At 44.3% G+C, this 20,276-nt stretch overlaps 1 protein-coding gene across 3 annotated transcripts; it reads left to right on the top strand.

Annotated features, from left to right (window-relative positions):
- The first annotated feature begins 2,808 nt into the window (after positions 1–2,808).
- Positions 2,809–20,164, top strand: LOC109864538 (ubiquitin carboxyl-terminal hydrolase 44-like). Of its 3 annotated transcripts, XM_031797160.1 has the most exons (7): positions 2,809–2,926; positions 3,200–3,338; positions 5,027–6,729; positions 15,537–15,735; positions 17,765–17,873; positions 18,047–18,288; positions 18,435–20,164. In XM_031797160.1, the coding sequence occupies exons 3-7, from the start codon at positions 5,161–5,163 to the stop codon at positions 18,557–18,559; spliced, it is 2,244 nt and encodes a 747-aa protein (XP_031653020.1). In that variant the 5' UTR covers positions 2,809–2,926; positions 3,200–3,338; positions 5,027–5,160; the 3' UTR covers positions 18,560–20,164. The 3 variants fall into 3 exon arrangements, with proteins under 3 accessions (XP_031653020.1, XP_031653021.1, XP_031653022.1); XM_031797161.1 differs by lacking the exon at positions 2,809–2,926 and having other exon boundaries at positions 3,181–3,338; XM_031797162.1 differs by lacking the exons at positions 2,809–2,926; positions 3,200–3,338 and adding an exon at positions 4,900–4,934.
- Positions 20,165–20,276: the final 112 nt, after the last annotated feature.

The following is a 20,276-nucleotide window of genomic DNA, read 5'->3' as shown; positions in this document are numbered from 1 at the left end:
TTGACGTGGATGAGCTGAAGGTGCCGAGGTATTCCACACATGCCAGGTGTGGGTAGTCCAGCTCCACTCCTGGTCAGGTCAGAGTTCACAACTTACTATGGTGACACTGCACACTACGGGCGATCACAGGAGTGGGAGGCAGAGGTGTGGGTCAAGAGTCAAGGCCATGGGGAACTGAACTGCCCTTGGAACAGAGACACAACAGTGAGCCACACACACCCCACTGGGACCACACTGGTTGAACCAACGTTTCTTCAACCAGTGTTGCACCAACGTTGAATTGATATCTGTGGGACCTGACTACTGTAGCTGGATCACACAACACATCCATATCAGCTACTGCCCTCCATCTCGCTCTCTCTCCTCCGCTCGTGGGACTGAGGGGTGTATGATGTGAGAAGGTTGACTAGTATGTGTGTGTTTGGTCTCTGTGTGTATACAGTGTCTGTTCATTAGGGTTAGGTGCATTGCTCAAGGGCACATTGACATATTTTGTAGCACCTAGTAAGCTCTGGGATTCGAACCAGCAAGCTTTCGATTGCAGGCCTAACACTCTTCTCTAGGTTACTTGGCACCTTGTGTGTGGGTCAACATCCACCCAGACCACTGTGTTGTATAAGGGGATACAGAGACAGGAAAATGGAGAGATGGGAGGGAGAATTAGGGGGTGGGGAAAGAGGAGAATGTGGTCAAGAGAAAGGAGAAAAGAGGAGAACAGGGGAGACACACACCAACCTGATCCCAGACCTGTTTCATGTGTAAGGAGGAGAGAGGATGGGGAACGGGAGAATGATATATATAGAGAGATATGCCCTACTGAGAGTGAATGAGCATTGTGTGGTCTTATCCTATCTGCTCCCGATTCAGTTAGAGAGGAAATGAAGAGAAGGGAAACCTGACTGGAACTATCAACTCAGAGACTCAATCACTGATCCTAAAAATACCACAGCTATTCTGTCCTATGTATCTATCAAACCATTCACACACACATGCAGGAACACTTCTTTATCAAAAGTGGCCTACATTAAAAGAAGCCAGAACTGGGCCTTGCTCTTGTTGACATAGCAGGGTGATTGAGACACAACTTGTGATTATGATACTTCCAAGAAAATGAGCCCCTGATGTCATCCACCTATTACGCCCACATGTACACAGAGTGAGTGACACAGTGAGTGACGCGCAAGAGAAAGGTGCTGACAAGACAGACAGACGGGTGGGTAGGCAGACAAACATAAACCATTAAGACGTACCAATGAACACATAAATGCTACAAACATAAACCAGAATTATGGGGAATGTATTTATTTACTGGTTGTAAACCATTTCCCCTCACCCATCAGCAACTGTGTTTTCACTGGCCACAAACCGCCACTATATAGAACTTTCACAGAGCTATAGTATCCACCTTTTTCAATACAGACAGGAGGTGTGTGTGTGTGTGTTTATGTTTGGTTTGTGGAGTATGTAGAGTGTGGGTGAGAGAAGGAGCGATGGAGAGGAGAGAGAAAGAGGGAGCGAGAGGGGGGAGGGAGGGAACATGTGTGGACATGAAGACTCAGTTAGGGCCGCGGGATATAGAAGGAGAAAAACAGTGATTCAACAGGAATCGGAGGACAGATCTACACACACATACATGTACCTCTTTCTCACACACGCACACACACACACACACACAGTCTTGTATAACTAACTTTGTGGGGACACAAAATTCAGTCCCATTCAAAATCCTATTTTTCCTAACCTTTAAAACCAACCCTTACCCCAAACCTTAACCCTAACCACAAAAACTAAACCTAGCTCCTAACCCTAAAACAAATTCTAACCTTAACCCTAAACCCCCTAGAAATAGCATTTGACCTTCTGGGGACTAACAACATGTCCCCAGTTGGTCCAATTTTAATTTGTTTACTATACTTCTGGTCCCCACAAGTATAGTTACACACGTCCACACACACACAGAATCACCTTTCACTCACTCACTCACTCACTCACTCACTCACACACCTGTGGTACTGCTGAAAGCTAAGCCCTTCTCCATATCAGAGGGGATTAGTGAGAGAGACAGTGACCATACACGTGTGTGTGTGTGTGTGTGTGTGTGTGTGTGTGTGTGTGTGTGTGTGTGTGTGTGTGTGTGTGTGTGTGTGTGTGTGTGTGTGTGTGTGTGTGTGTGTGTGTGTGTGTGTGTATACAGTGTATATAATGGCTTTCCTCCTGCTCCACAACACTGATTGACATCTGTTTCTCTGTAACACACCCTGTCATCCTAGAGGTCACCTAGGGGTCACACTGTATTCCTGTGTATGAACCCAGTCACTGGTAACATGTGCATATTTTTTCATTTTTCTGTTTAGTGATCAACAATCCTCTCTCTCAGTATCCCGAGTGACGGTTGGCAATGTCTCTTGACTGTATCGCCTCATTCTCACATTCACTGTGTCAGGACATTTTCCACATGAGGCCAGAGCTGCTGACAGAGTTTGGGAACATTGGGTATATTTGCGTGAGTCAGTCTTAGGCTCCGGTTGTGGTTAACATGTCTAAGATTTATGTCTCAGGAGTTCTGGGGTTTAATGTTAGACACCCAGTCTGATACCATCTCTATAGTGTGTGGCTTCAGCCCCCAATGCCCTCATTAACCAGCATGGAGCCCTACACCTGCATCCCCCCAACACACATACACACACCTAATACTCTCACATGCAATGTTTGCAACGTATTCTCAGGTAAAATGAAAAAACACCCGCACAACTTGAACATTGATTGATACATCACTGCCATCTTGTGGCATTGATACGTTTTGAAAGTAATTGTTTTTCCAGAAGCGGAGACAGAAAAAAAACGTGTTTTTGGGTTGCTTTATTAGTAGCCTTACTGGTGTAGAAAAGGGTAAATAGGCCATTTGCAGTGCAGTGCCAAACAGTAGGTATGTCATACTCAACAGCAGAATGTGCTTAATAGAATGTGAAGGGCCACTTCGATTTTATTTCAAATATTTCCTCTGATTGTGTTGTGTAGGCCTGGCTTCATGAATTTGACATGACAATATCCTGAGAATATGTCACAAAATTGTGCCATCTGTGCTGAGTAGGTTAGAGGTTGCCCCTAACCACTGATACAAAGTCAGATGTTTTCTAATCACCTCAATGATAACGTTTAGAGTTTGGGTAGAATAATCTGATTCTAGATCTGATGTTAGGAGAGCGTCTACCTTGAGCCAGGCAACGACACTTGACGCTACCCTACCGAGGACGTGCTCGAGCCAACACCACGCGACAAGAGTAGATACAAGATGGCGACCGTTTTAGTACCAGAGGAATAAGTGCCGTGAAGGATAGGTATGGTACTTTTTTTAATTTTCTGCTTTCTTTACAATTCGTGTCAGTTGTAATGGTGTACACATTCCTCTGAAAACTAACTACCATGTTTGATAAACAATTCAAACCCTGACGCATTGACCCCTAACGTATTTAGACTTGGTTTGACAATATTAGCTTGGTTGCTGCTAGCCATGTAGCTAGCTCTGTTACTCACCACGTTAGCCAACAAACTAGCTGGATACTTTATTATTTTACTAGCGATTGTTTAGCTCTTACGTTAGATATTCGATTTGTGTTTATTTAGAAGATACATACCGCCCGACGGAGAGAGACAGCACAAGGGCACCTTAGGTGCGCGCACGAGCCTTTGATATCCTCCTCGATAAGTTTACGAGTAGGTTCTTGTCAGCAGTAACGTTAGCGGTGTTATAACTATAGATAGTTAGTGACATCAGGATAGAAGAAGGAGCGGTTAGTTACCAGTATTTGGGTGACATTTGTTAGCTAGAGCTAGTTTTCAAAGTTGTCTTGCGGGGACAATTTACCAATGTCGGGTGAGTTAATGTTAGTTAAGTGGTAAACACGTCTGGGAAAGCTTGCTAGCTAAGTTAGCAGGTTTGAAAACACATCTCTCGCTTTATGTTATCAGTGTTGACTGGGTAAAATGAAGCAGAAGCAAAGGAATGTCCTTGCTAGTAACTGCCCACCAGATCTATTGTGGATTTTTTTTTAAACTAAACAATGTATCACGATTGTCGATGGTTATAAAACCACAATTGCATTGCATCACGAATGTCGATGGTCATAAAAAACAATTGCATTGATTAAATGTTATATAAAAACAGTGGGAGTCAAAGGGGTACAATGTTGACAGACAGACACTCCTTCAGTGGTAACAGCTACTTATCTAAATCATACACAGGGATACTTGCATGGTAAACAAACACCCGTTAGAACTCGGACCTGTGTAGTCAGGGTCGGCCTTGTCCTGTTTCTCCTCCTAAATATACTATAGATGGGTTCATGGAGAAGGGTAACAGTAGCTGGGACTGGCATCCTCTGATCCTCGAGTTTAGTTTCCCTTTTGATCTTCCTATCCACCTCTTTCTCCTTTCCCTTTCTATATCCATCTCTTCTCTTGCCTCTTTCTCTTTGTAAGGCTGCCTGTACACATACAAAGGGTGCTCTACCCTCCCAGCTCAGCCCCCCTTTGTTTTCCAGGCTTAAGTCTCCCTTTGGCCCCATTGGGGATGATGATGATGATGGAGCTGAGACTCTAAAACAGAAATCCCCAACCCCAGCAGTTTTCAAACGGTGCTACAGAAGTGCCTAACCCCCCAGGGTTATGCAAACTGTTTTAAAGGGTACATTAGAGGAAGGAAATCTGTAATGGCTGAAAGCCACATCTGATCACCACAGTCAACATTCAGGATATTGCCCTGTTTTTTAAAATATTTTTTACAATAAGTACCCATGTTAGAGAGCTAACTGGTAAAATGCATGACCACAAGTTATTATAAAGACCAGAATGGGTTGTGGGTTAAAAAGGTTTTGATACAATTGTTTTCACCAACAGGCATCTTGTAAAACAAAGGATCTCTTTATACGATTTGGGTAAGGCCTTTACTGAGAGGAGATTAGAGAAGTTTAAAGAGTTTTGTACAACAGCCTTACTCACTCAGTCTCTCTCTTCTCTTCCTCCCCAGATAAAGCCATGCCGTGGGACAGCCCAGTTTCTGAGCTCGCCATGGTGATCTGAAGCCCCAGTGTGGACGTGTCACATCCACACTCGCCTACCCACAGACACACACACGGACTGAGCCCCCAGCAAGTGTGTGCGATGGACAGGTGTAAGCACGTGGGGCGGCTCAGGCTGGCCCCAGACCACTCCATCCTCAACCCCCAGAAGTGGCACTGCGTGGACTGCAACACCACAGAGTCGGTGTGGGCCTGCCTGGGCTGTGCCCATGTTGCGTGCGGCCGCTACATCGAGGAACACGCCCTGCAGCACTTCCTGCAGCATCACCACCCGTTGGCCATAGAGGTCAACGAGCTCTATGTCTTCTGCTACCTATGTGACGACTACGTGCTCAACGACAACGCGACGGGAGACCTCAAGCTGCTGCGCTCCACGCTCAGCGCCATCCAGAGCCAGCGCTACGAGGTCACCACCCGCTCAGGACGCATCTTGAGATCGGCTAGCGCTCCGCCCGACACCCCCCAGCCCTGCGGCTCCAGCGAACTGCAGCTGAGGGACGAGGACCGCATGTTCACGGCGCTCTGGCACCGCCGCCGGGCACTGATGGGTCGAGTGTTCCACACCTGGTTCAGCCTGACGGAAGGGGGGAAGAGGAGGGAGGAGGAGGAGAGGCAGAGAGAGGAGGAGGAGAGGAGGAGGAAGGAGTTGAGAGAGAGGAGGAAGACGTTGAAGAGGCAGCTACAGGAAGCGTTGGAGAGTGCCCCACCCAGGAAGAGTCACCGCCTGAGGAGAGCCAGCCAGAGAGCTGCTGCCGCCGCTGCTGTCACCCCCTGCTCCACACGAACACGCACCCACAGCACCACTTACACATCCCAGACCCCCCTCGCCCCACAACCAAGAACCCAGAGCCCCGCCACTCACACCCCCAAGAGAATGGGCCGCCCCCCTAAAACCCCTGCGCCCAAACCCTCTCGCTACTCAACCCCCTCTTCTTCCACCAAAGGCAAACCCAGAGCCGCCTCTGCCCAAGCCCGGACTGCCCCCTCCCCGGCCCCCCGCCGTGCCCCCCCCAAACAGGGCGACTCGCCCCTCAAACGGCGGCCCACTGTCACTCCGGGTGTCACGGGTCTGCGTAACCTGGGCAACACGTGCTACATGAACTCCATCCTGCAGGTGCTGAGCCACCTTCACATCTTCAGGGAGTGTTTCCTCCGGCTGGACCTGACGCAGGCCCTGGAGCTGCTGGCCTCGGCCGTTCACGGCCAGCTGGTGGTTCCCAGCCCCGGGGGCCCTGTGTCGTCCTTCCCGCTGGCCCAGAGGAGAGGCCCCCAGGTGGGTGCTGGGCTAAGCGGGGGTGCCTCCAGGGCCCGGAGCATGGAGCTGATTCAGCCCAAGGAGCCCAGCTCCAAGCACATCTCCCTGTGCCATGAGCTGCACACACTCTTCCAGGTGATGTGGTCGGGCAAGTGGGCGCTGGTGTCGCCCTTTGCCATGCTGCACTCGGTGTGGCAGCTGATCCCAGCCTTCAGGGGCTACGCCCAGCAGGATGCCCAGGAGTTCCTGTGTGAGCTGCTTGACAAGGTGCAGCACGAGCTGGAGAGCACAGGGACTCACACGCCGCCCGCTGGTGTGTCAACCGGACAGAGACATCTCATCAAGCAGGTGCTCAGCATAGTCAACACCATCTTCCACGGTCAGCTCCTCAGCCAGGTAAGAGAGAGAGAGAGGCACACACTCTCCCAAATACAGATATACACAGACTAATACACATTTTTATACTGATAAACACACACACTTCTGCAATTCACCAGTCTGGACATGGTTTAAAATGGATTGATAAGGGATTAAAGGGCCTTTACATTTATTAGTAGTGATCTTACTGGAGGATTTGGATGGGAGCTTATACTGCACAATGTGTGTGACTGTTACCACATTTTTGTCTTGATAGTAATATAAAATAAATATATATAAAATACAATATGCCAAAATGATACCGTCTAAATGTGCTTGGCTCCAATCAAGAAATGGGGACATTTCAATGGCAGATCAACACACTCTGAAGCTCCATCATTTTAATCGTTAATGGAAAGGTAAATCCATTTGAATTTATAAACTTTTCGACGGAACCCCTTTTGATTTGAACTAAACCTTCCATACTTGCCCATTGTAGAACGGCTCAGAAAGTGACTTTTTGGACCCGAATGCCAAAACACTAGAGATAAAAGTGCTCGAAGTTGACCCCTTTTGCATACCATACCAAGAGACATCCATGTCTTCATCAATGGAAAAGATAAATGGTTGAGATTTATATCATTTTAAAGTTTACAAAAAGCGTTGTCAAACTACTTTATAATTACTCGATTTTTATTTTGTTATTGACATTTTTTAACCTCTACCGTTCAAAAGTTTGGGGTCACATAGAAATTTCTTTTGTTTTCCATGAAAACATACATGAAATGAGTTGCAAAATGAATAGGAAATATAGTCAAGATGTTGACGAGGTTCAAAATAATGATTTTTTATTTAAATATAATTGTCCTTCAAACTTTGCTTTCATCAAAGAATCCTCCATTTGTGGCAATTCTCCAAGATGTTAGCCAATCAGTCTATCCGTTTGTGTGATCCTTGAGATCGGAGATTTAATGACCCTGATCCTGTTTACAGAAGCAAAGACTTTTTATGTGAAGGTGGGTGCTGTATATAACAACTATTATTTTTAGATCTGTCTCTATTTTTACGAAATTTACTTGTACAAAGATTTAAGATTGAGAATGCCATTATTTTTTTCGATACATTTCTGGAGTTGGAGCTCGCCGAGTCAGGAGTGTCTGTAAGCGCAGGCCTGCTACGCGAGTGCAGGTGTGCACTGAAGGCTAGGAGTGGAGAAGTGGTTATCGGATTGGAAAACCTGATGCGCTGTGGAAAAATCTAGGTCTACAGGTCATTGCGCACTGTGCTGAAAGACCTCTAAAAACCGTATTATGTATCTGTTACTGTGCCTGCTCTTTACTCAATGCCATCCTGGATTAAATAGGCTGAATGATCAATGGGTGAGTGAATTATCTTCGCCTTATGCCCTACAATTTGCAAACACTCCGACGAGACCATGTCAATACCACCAGGAACTTGGTCTCTCTCTGCAATTACATTTGTACCACTCTCAAACGCAACTGGACCTATACTTGATGGCATTCTTCCAAAATCAAAAACTATTGAATTACTTTTTTTCCTGTGTTTGTTTTATTCACAATGGTGCTGGCTCCACCAAGTCCTCACTCATTGGGCAATTGAGATATATTGTTATGCTTTTATTGTTGATTTCTGGTAATGTGTGACCAAACCCTGGGCCGGTAGATACCATGCAATCTCCCTATGATTTTGAAAATAGAGCAGGTTTTGGCCTCTTGCATGTTTAATGTCAGAAGTCTATTTCCAGAAATAGACATGATTAGAATATGCAGACGTAATGGTTTTATCAGAAACTTGGCTAATGTAATCTGTGGCAAATAACTCAATTTCTATTGATGGGTACACAGTTTTTTAGAATGGCTCGGGTGAGTAAAGGGGTTATAATTTATATGATATCCGAGTTTAACACCTCTGAAATTCTCTCAATTACCAAAGCCAAACATTTTTAATTGCTTGCGGTTAAAGTAAATGTATATGAGGACTCCCACATCACTGTAGTCTGCTGCTACAGACCAGCATCGGGAGACTCACTTAACTCTCTTTCTGATGTCCTGCACAAGCTAAATGACTCTGAATTCATTATTTTGGGAGATTTGAACTGGGACATGCTTAGATCTGTATCGGACTCTTTTAAAGAACTGTGTGACTCTGAATCTCGCTCAATTAATTAATGTGCCAACAAGACCGAATCCCAGAGCACCTAACAAAACCACGCTATTGGACATTATGCTAACGAATACACATCATTATGTTAACGAATACACATCAACTGGGATATTCTGTAATGATGTCACTGCAATTGCTCGTGTTAGAAATACAAAAATGACCCAAGCCAAACCCCGTTATATTTTTAAAAGACATTTTAGACAGTTTGATGAGCAAGCGTTCTTACATGATCTGTACCATAATATTGACAGAGTAAGTCTGATTCCCGATGTTGACACTGCCTGGGACTATTTTTATATGACATTTGTGTCGATTTGGGATAAGCATTCCCCAGTGAAGAAATTTTGAATCAGTAGAGGGGACAATCCCTGGTTTTCAGATAACTTGGCAGAATGAATTAGAAAGATAAATATCTCTTGGACTCAAGCTAGACATACAAATGCTCCTATTGACTGTACCTCCTTCAGAGCGCTAAGAAACAAATGCACAGGATTGATCAGGACGTCCAAATCAGATTACTATTTAAATGCTGTCACAGAGAACTTAAACAACCCTACCAAGTTCTGGAAGCGAATCAAATCAGTGTCATGTTGTAATGTATCCTCTGGCCTTCCTGACCATTTAATGATGGATTCCAATGAAGTGAAGGACAAAGCTGATTTTGTAGGGTTTTTTAACAATCACTTCATATCTGCTGGTTCAGTTTTTGTTAATGGTGGGGCCCAGGCCTCTAATGTAAGCTCTGTTACTGTCAACTATGATATAGGCCCTCATGTGAACCATTCTTTTTTTTTTTGTAACAGTATTTTTTTATTGGAATTTCACAATTTTCACCCATATTAAGAGATACAACAACAGAGACAAAGCAACAAAAAGAAAACAGCACACACTTACACATACCTACATATATATATATATATATATATATATATGGTGTACGTATGTATATGTGTATCAAGTGAACCAGGGATTCATAGACGTCTTCATTGAAAAGAACATTCTGAGCAAGGTTCAGTCTGGCTTTAGATCGGGGCACAGTACCACAACTGCAGCTATGGCAGTGGTAAATGACTTCATAAATGCACTTGATAAAAAGCAACATTGTGCTGCTCTGTTTGTGGATTTTATCAAAGGCCTTTGATTCAGTTGACCATGAATTGTTTCTAGCTAGACTCAGAAACATTGGTCTCAGTGAAGGGGCAGTAAATTGGTTTAGGAACTATCTTTGACGGAACACAATGTGTATATACTGACTATCAGAAGTCTAGCTTTCTTGAGATTAGTAGAGCTGTGCCCCAGGGTTCCATTTTAGCTCCTGTGTTCTCAATTTTTATTAATGATTTGGGAAATGGGATGCAACCAGCAAAGTTACTTATGCAGATGACAGTCATATATTCATGTGCTCCTTCTCTGGTTCAGACTGTTGAAGAGCTTCAGACTGCTTTTCAGTCACTGCAGGCCTCCTTTTATGGTCCTAAACTGGTCTTGAATGTACAAAAAACCTTTACCAGAGCTAGAACTCGAGCTAGAGCTAGAACTCTCAGAGAAGGTTAGCGTGGTCACATCTGGTGACATATCCATTAAAGTGTCATCTTACAAATACCTAGGTATTTGGTTGGATGACAAGTTGTCCTTTTAAAGTTCATGTGGATAATCTTGTGACAAAGCTTAACTTGAAATTGTTTTTTTATTTTTGTAATCAGGCTTGCTTCCCACTTATGCCTAGAAAAAAACTTGTTCAGGCCACTTTTCTCTCTGTAATTGATTATGGTGACTTGTTGTATATGCATGCAACCTCATCTGTCTTACCGAGACTGGACTCTGTTTATCATGCATCCTTGCGCTTTATTACAAATGCCAAGTCACTCACCTACCATTGCACATTGTACCACGTGGTAGGTTGGACCTCACTTTATATTGGCAGAAAGATACAGTGGGGCAAAAAAGTATTTAGTCAGCCACCAATTGTAATTTTCATCATAGGTACACTTCAACTATGACTGACAAAATTCGATTTTTTTTCTCCAGAAAATCAAATTTGTAGGAATTTATTTGCAAATTATGGTGGAAAATAAGTATTTGGTCAATAACAAAAGTTTATCTCAATACTTTGTTATATACCCTTTGTTGGCAATGACAGAGGTCAAATGTTTTCTGTAAGTCTTCACAAGGTTTTCACACACTTGCTGCTATTTTGGCCCATTCCTCCATGCAGATCTCCTCTAGAGCAGTGATGTTTTGGGGCTGTTGCTGGGCAACACAGACTTTCAACTCCCTCCAGATTTTCTATGGGGTTGAGATCTGGAGACTGGCTAGGCCACTCCAGGACCTTGAAATGCTTCTTACAAAGCCACTCCTTCGTTGCCCGGGCGGTGTGTTTGGGATCATTGTCATGCTGAAAGACCCCAGCCACGTTTCATCTTCAATGCCCTTGCTGATGGAAGGAGGTTTTCACTCAAAATCTCACGATACATGGCCCCATTCATTCTTTCCTTTACACGGATCAGTCGTCCTGGTCCCTTTGCAGAAAAACAGCCCCAAAACATGATGTTTCCACCCCCATGCTTCACAGTAGGTATGGTGTTCTTTGGATGCAACTCAGCATTCTTTGTCCTCCGAACACGACGAGTTGAGTTTTTACCAAAAAGTTATATTTTGGTTTCATCTGACCATATGACATTCTCCCAATCTTCTTCTGGATCATCCAAATGCTCTCTAGCAAACGTCAGACGGGCCTGGACATGTACTGGCTTAAGCAGGGAGACATGTCTGGCACTGCAGGATTTGAGTCCCTGGTGGCGTAGTGTGTTACTGATGGTAGGCTTTGTTACTTTGGTCCCAGCTCTCTGCAGGTCATTCACTAGGTCCCCCCATGTGGTTCTGGGACTTTTGCTCACCGTTCTTGTGATCATTTTGACCCCACGGGGTGAGATCTTGCATGGAGCCCCAGATCGAGGGAGATTATCAGTGGTCTTGTATGTCTTCCATTTCCTAATAATAGCTCCCACAGTTGATTTCTTCAAACCAAGCTGCTTACCTATTGCAGATTCAGTCTTCCCAGCCTGGTGCAGGTCTACAATTTTGTTTCTGGTGTCCTTTGACAGCTCTTTGGTCTTGGCCATAGTGGAGATTGGAGTGTGACTGTTTGAGGTTGTGGACAGGTGTCTTTTATACTGATAACAAGTTCAAACAGGCGCCATTAATACAGGTAACGAGTGGAGGACAGAGGAGCCTCTTAAAGAAGAAGTTACAGGTCTGTGAGAGCCAGAAATCTTGCTTGTTTGTAGGGGACCAAATACTTATTTTCCACCATAATTTGCAAATAAATTCATAAAAAATCCTACAATGTGATTTTCTGGATTTTTTTTCTAATTTTGTCTGTCATAGTTGAAGTGTACCTATGATGAAAATTACAGGCCTCTCATCTTTTTAAGTGGGATAACTTGCACAATTGGTGGCTGACTAAATACTTTTTTGCCCCACTGTATGTGTTCATCTACAAAGCCCTTTTGGGTAAACTCCCTCTTTACCTCTGTAGTATGGTCTCCTTCACCACCAATAGTTACCATACCCGGTCTGCTAGGTGGTTGCTACTTAAAGTCCCCAGGACATTCACAGTATTAGGCAAGACTGCCTTCTCTTCTTGTGCACCAGACATATGGAATAGTCTACAATCCATGCTTCATCTAGATATGTTAGTGTCACTGAATGAATTTAAAATATTGATGGGAGACTCTGTTACAGAGGAGTGTAAATGCTTTTTTTATGTTGTATGTTTTAATTATGTAATGTATTGATTGTTGCTGCCTTCTTGGCCAGATCTCCTTTGAAAAATAGACTCTTGTGTCTCAATGGGCTTTTTCATGGTTAAATCTTCTTTTTTTTTTTATACAGCCTTGCAGACCTTTGGCATTCTAGTTGTCAATGTGTCGAGGTAATCTGAAGAGATTTCACCCCATGCTTCCTGAAACACCTCTCACAAGTTGGATTGGCTTGATGGGCACTTCTTACGTACCATACGGTCAAGCTGCTCTCACAACAGCTCAAACGGGTTGAGAACTGGTGACTGTGCTGGCCACACCATTATTGACAGAATACCAGCTGACTGCTTCTTCCCTAAATGGTTCTTGCATAGTTTGAAGCTGTGCTTTGGGTCATTGTCCTGTTGTAGGAGGAAATTGGCTCCAATTAAGCGCCATCCACAGGGTATGGCATGGCGTTGAAAAATAGCCTTCTTCAAGATCCCTTTTACCCTGTACAAATCTCCCACTTTACCACCACCAAAGCACCCCCAGACCATCACATTGCCTCCACCACGCTTGGCAGATGGCGTCAAGCACTCCTCAGCATCTTTTAATTTTTTCTGCATCTCACGAATGTTCTTTGTGATCCGAACACATCAAACTTAGATTCGTCTGTCCATAACACTTTTTTTTTTACAATCTTCCTCTGTCCAGTGTCTGTGTTCTTTTGCCCATCTTAATCTTTTCATTGTATTGGCCAGCCTAAGATATGGCTTTTTCTTTGCAATTCTGCCTAGAAGGCCAGCATGACCACAGACCACTTCTCAGTTCCTATGCTTCCTGGCTGATGTTTTGGTCACTTTTGAATGCTGGCGGTGCTTTCACTCTAGTGGTAGCATGAGACGGAGTCTACAACCCACACAAGTGGCTCAGGTAGTGCAGCTCATCCAGGATGGCACAACAATGCGAGCTGTGGCAAGAAGGTTTGCTGTGTCTGTCAGCGTAGTGTCCAGAGCATGGAGGCGCTACCAGGACACAGGCCAGTACATCAGGAGACGTGGAGGAGGCCAACAACCCAGCAGCAGGACCGCTACCTCCGCCTTTGTGCAAGGAGGAGCACTTCCAGAGCCCTGCAAAATGACCTCCAGCAGGCCACAAATGTGCATGTGTTTGCTCAAACGGTCAGAAACAGACTCCATGAGGGTGGTATGAGGGCCCGACGTCCACAGGTGGGGGTTGTGCTTACAGCCCAACACCGTGCAGGACGTTTGGCATTTGCCAGAGAACACCAAGATTGGCATTCGCCATTGGCGCCCTGTGCTCTTCACAGATGAAAGCAGGTTCACACTGAGCACATGTGACAGACGTGACAGAGTCTGGAGACGCCGTCTGCAACATCCTCCAGCATGACCGGTTTGGCGGTGGGTCAGTCATGGTGTGGGGTGGCATTTCTTTGGGGGGGCCGCACAGCCCTCCATGTGCTCGCCAGAGGTAGCCTGACTGCCATTAGGTACCGAGATGAGATCCTCAGACCCCTTGTGAGACCATATACTGGTGCGGGTTGGCCCTGGGTTCCTCCTAATGCAAGACAATGCTAGACCTAATGTGGCTGGAGTGTGTCAGCAGTTCCTGCAAGAGGAAGGCATTGATGCTATGGACTGGCCCGCCCGTTCCCCAGACCTGAATCCAATTGAGCACATCTGGGACATCATGTCTCGTCCATCCACCAACGCCACGTTGCACCACAGACTGTCCAGGAGTTGGCGTATGCTTTAGTCCAGGTCTGGGAGGAGATCCCTCAGGAGACAATCCGCCACCTCATCGTGAGCATGCCCAGGCATTGTAGGGAGGTCATACAGGCACGTGGAGGCCACACACACTACTGAGCCTCATTTTGACTTGTTTTAAGGACATTACATCAAAGTTGGATCAGCCTGTAGTGTGGTTTTCCACTTTAATTTTGAGTGTGACTCCAAATCCAGACCTCCATGGCTTGATAAATTTGATTTCCATTGATCATTTTTGTGTGATTTTGTTGTCAGCACATTCAACTATGTAAAGAAAAAAGTATTTAATAAGAATATTTCATTAATTCAGATCTAGGATGTGTTATTTTAGTGTTCCCTTTATTTTTTTGAGCAGTGTATTAGCATCTAGGACAGAGTAGGATGCAGTTCACTATGGGCACGCAATTCATCCAAAGTGAAAATGCTGCCCCCTATCCCTAACATGGACAAAATATGTGTTTTTCTTAGAAAAACAAGGGAATTTCTACGTGGCCCCAAACCTTTGAACGGTAGTGTAAGAAATTATCAAATAGTTTTACAACTCTGTTTGTAAGCATTTGAAATGATATCAAACTCAACCATTTATCTTTTCCAGTGATAAAGACATGGATGTCTCACCCTGTAGGGTGGGGTATGCAAAACTTTGAGCACCTTTTAACTCCTGAATGTTTTCAGGTTCAAAAGTCCATTTCAGACCACTTCTTCCATGGCCAAACATGTATGGAAAGGTTTGTTTAAATCAAAAGGGATGCTGTCTAAAGTGATTGAATTCAAATCGATTTACCCGTAATGGAGTGAGTATGACTGAACGTGTGTACTTTCTGCTTTGGTGTGTGAAAGAGAGGAGTGTCTTGAGTTCTCTGAGCATACACCCACACCTGCTCTTTCCTAACAAGGGGGTGAGTGTGTGTGTGAGTGGGGGGGGCAGTGTTTCTAAAGCTGTGTATCTCAGATAATCCAGTTCCTGTGTGTGCTACTGCGTTAGTTAGCTCAGCTGCCCTTGGCTTGCCTTCACACAACTCTCTTTCATCCTCACTTTCTCCCTCCTCTCACTCTTTCGCCCACCAACTCTCACTTTCTCCCTCTCTCTCTGCCCCACCTCTTTCTCTCTCTTCTCTTCCCCCTCCATCAGGTGACGTGTCTAGCATGTGACCACCGCTCCAACACGGTGGAACCCTTCTGGGACCTATCGCTGGAGTTCCCTGAGCGTTACCACAGCAACAGCCGAGAGAGCGCAGCGCAGGTCTCATGCCAGCTGACGGAGATGCTGGCCAAGTTCACGGAGACCGAAGCCCTGGAAGGCAACATCTACGCCTGCGACCAGTGCAACAGTGAGTGACAGAGGCACACACAAACACACATTAATTCAATGGTAAGTTTGTTAGAGGTACAGTAATTTTGCGAAAGCAGTTAAGTTTTCTCTATTTCTGTCTGCATGTCAAACTACCATCCAGTGCTATAGTTAGACTGAGTGAGTATTCACATAGCCCTGTCCAGAGCATGTGGCCTTAGATGGAGGGGAGCATGCTAAATTTGACTGTAGCGAGTTTCCCAAAGGCTGGAGCGTCGGCCTTCTCGCCCACTCAAATTTCGCTCCAGTAGCGCTCACTTCACAAGCTCAAGGCATGCCCGGACCAGCATGCATTTGTAGTCTACTTGTGTGCTGCTTTATCCCCTTGCTTTAGTTACTGTTATCTAGTATGCTAAATATTTTCAGAAAGGAACTGATAAAACACACAGGTGAAAAATCAAGGTGCGTTACAAAGATGAGGAGCAAGAGAGGGAGTGCAGGGATATTGTGTCGACAACTAAAGAATCACTGTGGAATCTGAAAAGACAGGTATCCCGAAAGCATGATGGTGTACTTAGTACGTGCACACGCTAACAGAAAATAACGAGTTTGGTAGCTAGCTATGTCATTGTAGCAAAGTATTAAATAAAATAAAATGATCTTTTAAACCCCATCTTATTAGCATAATACAAAAGTTCCCATAAAAATCTCAGTTTAAGATAATGTTTTTTTTTGTTGCATTGGATGCGTCTCCATCCACTGCATCTGCCTATGTCGCATTTCCGCATCTGCGGTGAGAGGAGACAGAGCTAAAAGTGTTTCTCACCATGATATCCCGAAAATTGGTCTTCACACAAAATCGTCTGTAGCGTGTGAACGGTTTGGCGCTCAAACTATTACGACCCCTCTATGGACAGATGACCCCTCTCACGAACATGATGTTGTTCTCCGTTTTGCTCTACGACCCCCACAAACGGCTTGGGACTCGTCTGAAGTCGGTACAGCCGATCTGCCAAATTCTGTCTGTAGCATCCAAACAGTTTGGGCTACACACTAATATGACCCTTCTGTGCGAAGGTGAGACTCTCACGAACAGGTTGGTTGTTTTGCTCTAGGACACCCACAGGCTTCACGACTCGTCTAAAGGTCCCCCAGTATCAGATGAAATAATGAGTGGAAGTATATATGGAGACTGTTTAGTGCTGATCTTTCTTATATCTCTCAGATATCGGACAGACACTTCAAAACAAACCTTCATTCTATTAGCCCATACAAATGCATTATGGAACAGATAGTTCCCTAAAAAGTGTCTGTCCTATATTTGAGAGATATAAGATCAGGAAACATTTGTTATTATATTTTTTTATACGTGTATTTAACCCATTATTTTTGGCTCTAAACACGGTCTATGCCGGGGTGGGGGGTTCTACTAAGCTATATGGAACTGTTTTAAGTGTCATACCAAGGATCATTTTGCTATTTGATTTGGAATTTTAAGACCCCTTGAAGTATCAAAGCAATTTATACATCTTTTTAATGAAAAACATGTTTTGGCCTTACTGCTATTAGCCCATACAAACGCAATGAATAACAGATTCACTACATGGAACAAATAGTCCCCCCCCAAAAATAAATCTGAAGGAAGTTTGTTTTGAAGTGTCAAATAAAAAAAATTGATATCTTAAACCCCATCTTATTAGCATAATACAAAAGTTCCCATAAAAATCTCAGTTTAAGTTAGGGTCAAAAATTCATCAAATTATATATTTTTGTTGTAGTCCAATGGGTCTTAAAATTCCAAATCAAATAGCTAAATGCTCCTGTGATGCCCGGGGTTACCGTAGTAAAACCACCCGAACCTCACCCAGCTTAGACAGGGCTAAGACTCTGGGTTAAATGTTTAGTTCATTTTTGTTCTATTATCTATACAATCATTGGTTTTGGCTCAATAGGCCTGGCATATTCTCTTTCAAGGAGGTAAGCACTGCCCCATGAGCGATGAGCGGGGATTTCCAGACGCTCAACTCCTCACTACTCTGGTCCTGTCTAATGCTCACTCTTGTCTCTAGGTAAGCGGCGGAGGTTCTCCTCCAAGCCTGTCATCCTGACTGAAGCTCAGAAACAGCTGATGGTTCACAAACTGCCTCAGGTCCTGCGCCTGCACCTCAAACGCTTCAGGTACTGACCGCATTATGACCACACAATGACTACAACACACCCATGCACCTCAAACACTGCAGGTAACCATTGAGCACATAGCAATTGCTCAAGAACCATAACACAACCATGGATTTGAAACACCCTAGCTGTCTTATTTGGTGATTTGGTCTGTTGATGTGATTGGTCGTCAGGTGGTCTGGGAGAAACCACAGGGAGAAGATCGGGGTCCACGTCAGCTTTGACCAGCTCCTCAACATGGAGCCATACTGCTGCAGAGACCCCTCCCCCAAGGGCTCGCCATACTCCAGTCCGGCCCCCGTCGGCTCCCCGACCCCCAAACACTTCCTGTACGAACTGTCCGCTGTGGTGATGCATCATGGGAAGGGCTTTGGCTCTGGCCACTACACTGCCTACTGCTACAACAAAGAAGGAAGTAAGAACATCTCACGCACACGCAAAATACATTTTTATGTAAAAGATTACAAATACAAAGGTGACACACAACCTTCTTTTGATACATTTTCTTGGAATTGACCTACATCTAATACCCTTTCTCTCTTCTCCCTTTCCCTCTGTCAGGGTTCTGGGTCCACTGTAATGACTCTAAGCTGAATGTGTGTTCTGTGGAGGAGGTGTGTGGTGCCCAGGCCTACATACTCTTCTACACACAGCGCTTCACTCAGGACAAAGACCGGCCGCTATAGGACCAGGACCCACTGAGCCCCGCCCCAAACCCTCCTTTGTACCTCAGCAGTCCAGTGACGTGACATCATCAGCATTACCACCACCACCAAAACATCTCAACCCCCCTCTCTCTCACGCTCTTCCTTTGTGTTCATTTTTATCTCCTCTGGGGGGGAGGAATGATAAAATTATCATTTATTTTTCTAAAAGACACAAAGGACAGTCTTTTCTTAAATTTATTTTTGTCTTTGTGAATCTCTTGTACATGTTGTTTATATGGGTTTTAAAAGAAAAGGAAAACATGTTTGATAGTGTAAAGGTTTATTTTATCAAGAGTATCAGCCAAGTTGTGCGTTGTATTATAGACACGCCTTTACAGGAGTAGAGACAGACTTTGGCCAGGTGTGACTGTGTAATCTGTAGTTCAGATTTATTCAGGTGTCAACCTTCTGCTCTTCTGTGCTGTTTTTTCTTTTTCTCAAACAATTTGAATCAACTACAGTGTTTCTCACAGCCACTTTAGACAGTTGACTAAGGGATGTCAGTCAAGTTAAATTCTCAACTGGAATGTAGACTGAAACAGAATTCCCTCCATAAAGTCTTTAGAGTTTAACCCCTTTAGTTTCGCCAGAGACGTAAGGGTAAGCGAGACACCTCCCTCGCTCCTATTTTCTGATTCATATATAGTCAATGAACTAAGCAGACCAGACCCAGCTGCTTATGCATTGGTGCCTATGGGAGAGCCACCACTTAACGGTCAGGAAATTGTTTATAATTGACTACTGACCTCACACCAAAGCACGAGGGAAATGTTTAAAAAGTATCTCAGCTTCCACAAAAACAATTACAGAATATTTGCAAGATAAATTCTTTGATTGGTTTTGTAAAATCTATTTTATAACCAGTTTCCAGCTGAATGCTGCCCTCTGTCTTCAGTGGTGCTGGTGTTTTTAGGCCTGTTGCCTCCTAACTTTTGGTTGGTATCCCGACAGCAGTCATAATTGTCATAGAAAAGTGCCCTTCGTTATCAGAACATATCTATTTTTGTAGTTCCTTTGCCAGAAGTGCATTTGGTATCAGTTCTTTGTAGCAGTCCTACCCAGGCCAGCATTTAGAATATTGAATGTATTTTTGTATACTCTGACATCGAGGATGTTTCACAGAAGTTGTTTAAAAACAGGGCCACTGACTGTTAGAGATTTTGTAATTGATTCCTTCCCCCTCTAGTTGTTTGGAATCACCAGCAGGTCTGACCCGTCTCTCCTGTGTGTGTGTGTATACCAGCATGTGTAAAACTATACACAATATAGTTGGCTCTGTATAATGTAAGTATAAAATAGCCAGACTCGTGCAAGTAGATCCTTGCTGTGTGTTTGAAACTGTGTGTGAGAGATATCTCCATGCTGGTACTAGCTTAACTGCTCTCAACCTAAATGCTGTTAATCTCTAGATTCACCTTTTGGGGAGAATTCAAAGCACATTTCCACCCGATGTATGTTTGCATTGTGCTCATACTGCCTCGGGTGTGTACACATTTATGGAAGTGATACTATGCAAATTCTTACCTCAATTTTTAGAGAATTACCTCATGAGAATATATTTTCATTTTTCTAAGAAAACACTAATTTGTGTACTTTTTTAAATCCGCACCACTATTAATTCAGTTAAGGTTCCTACCATGCTGTAGCCCTCACACAATCCCCTTTCACTTGACGATTTCTAAAAAGGGTATACATA

The sequence above is a fragment of the Oncorhynchus kisutch genome, linkage group LG19 (assembly GCF_002021735.2).
Source record: "Oncorhynchus kisutch isolate 150728-3 linkage group LG19, Okis_V2, whole genome shotgun sequence".
Taxonomy (NCBI): domain Eukaryota; kingdom Metazoa; phylum Chordata; class Actinopteri; order Salmoniformes; family Salmonidae; genus Oncorhynchus; species Oncorhynchus kisutch.
Note: the sequence above shows the minus strand (reverse complement) of the source record. Positions and strands in the feature narration are given on the sequence as shown.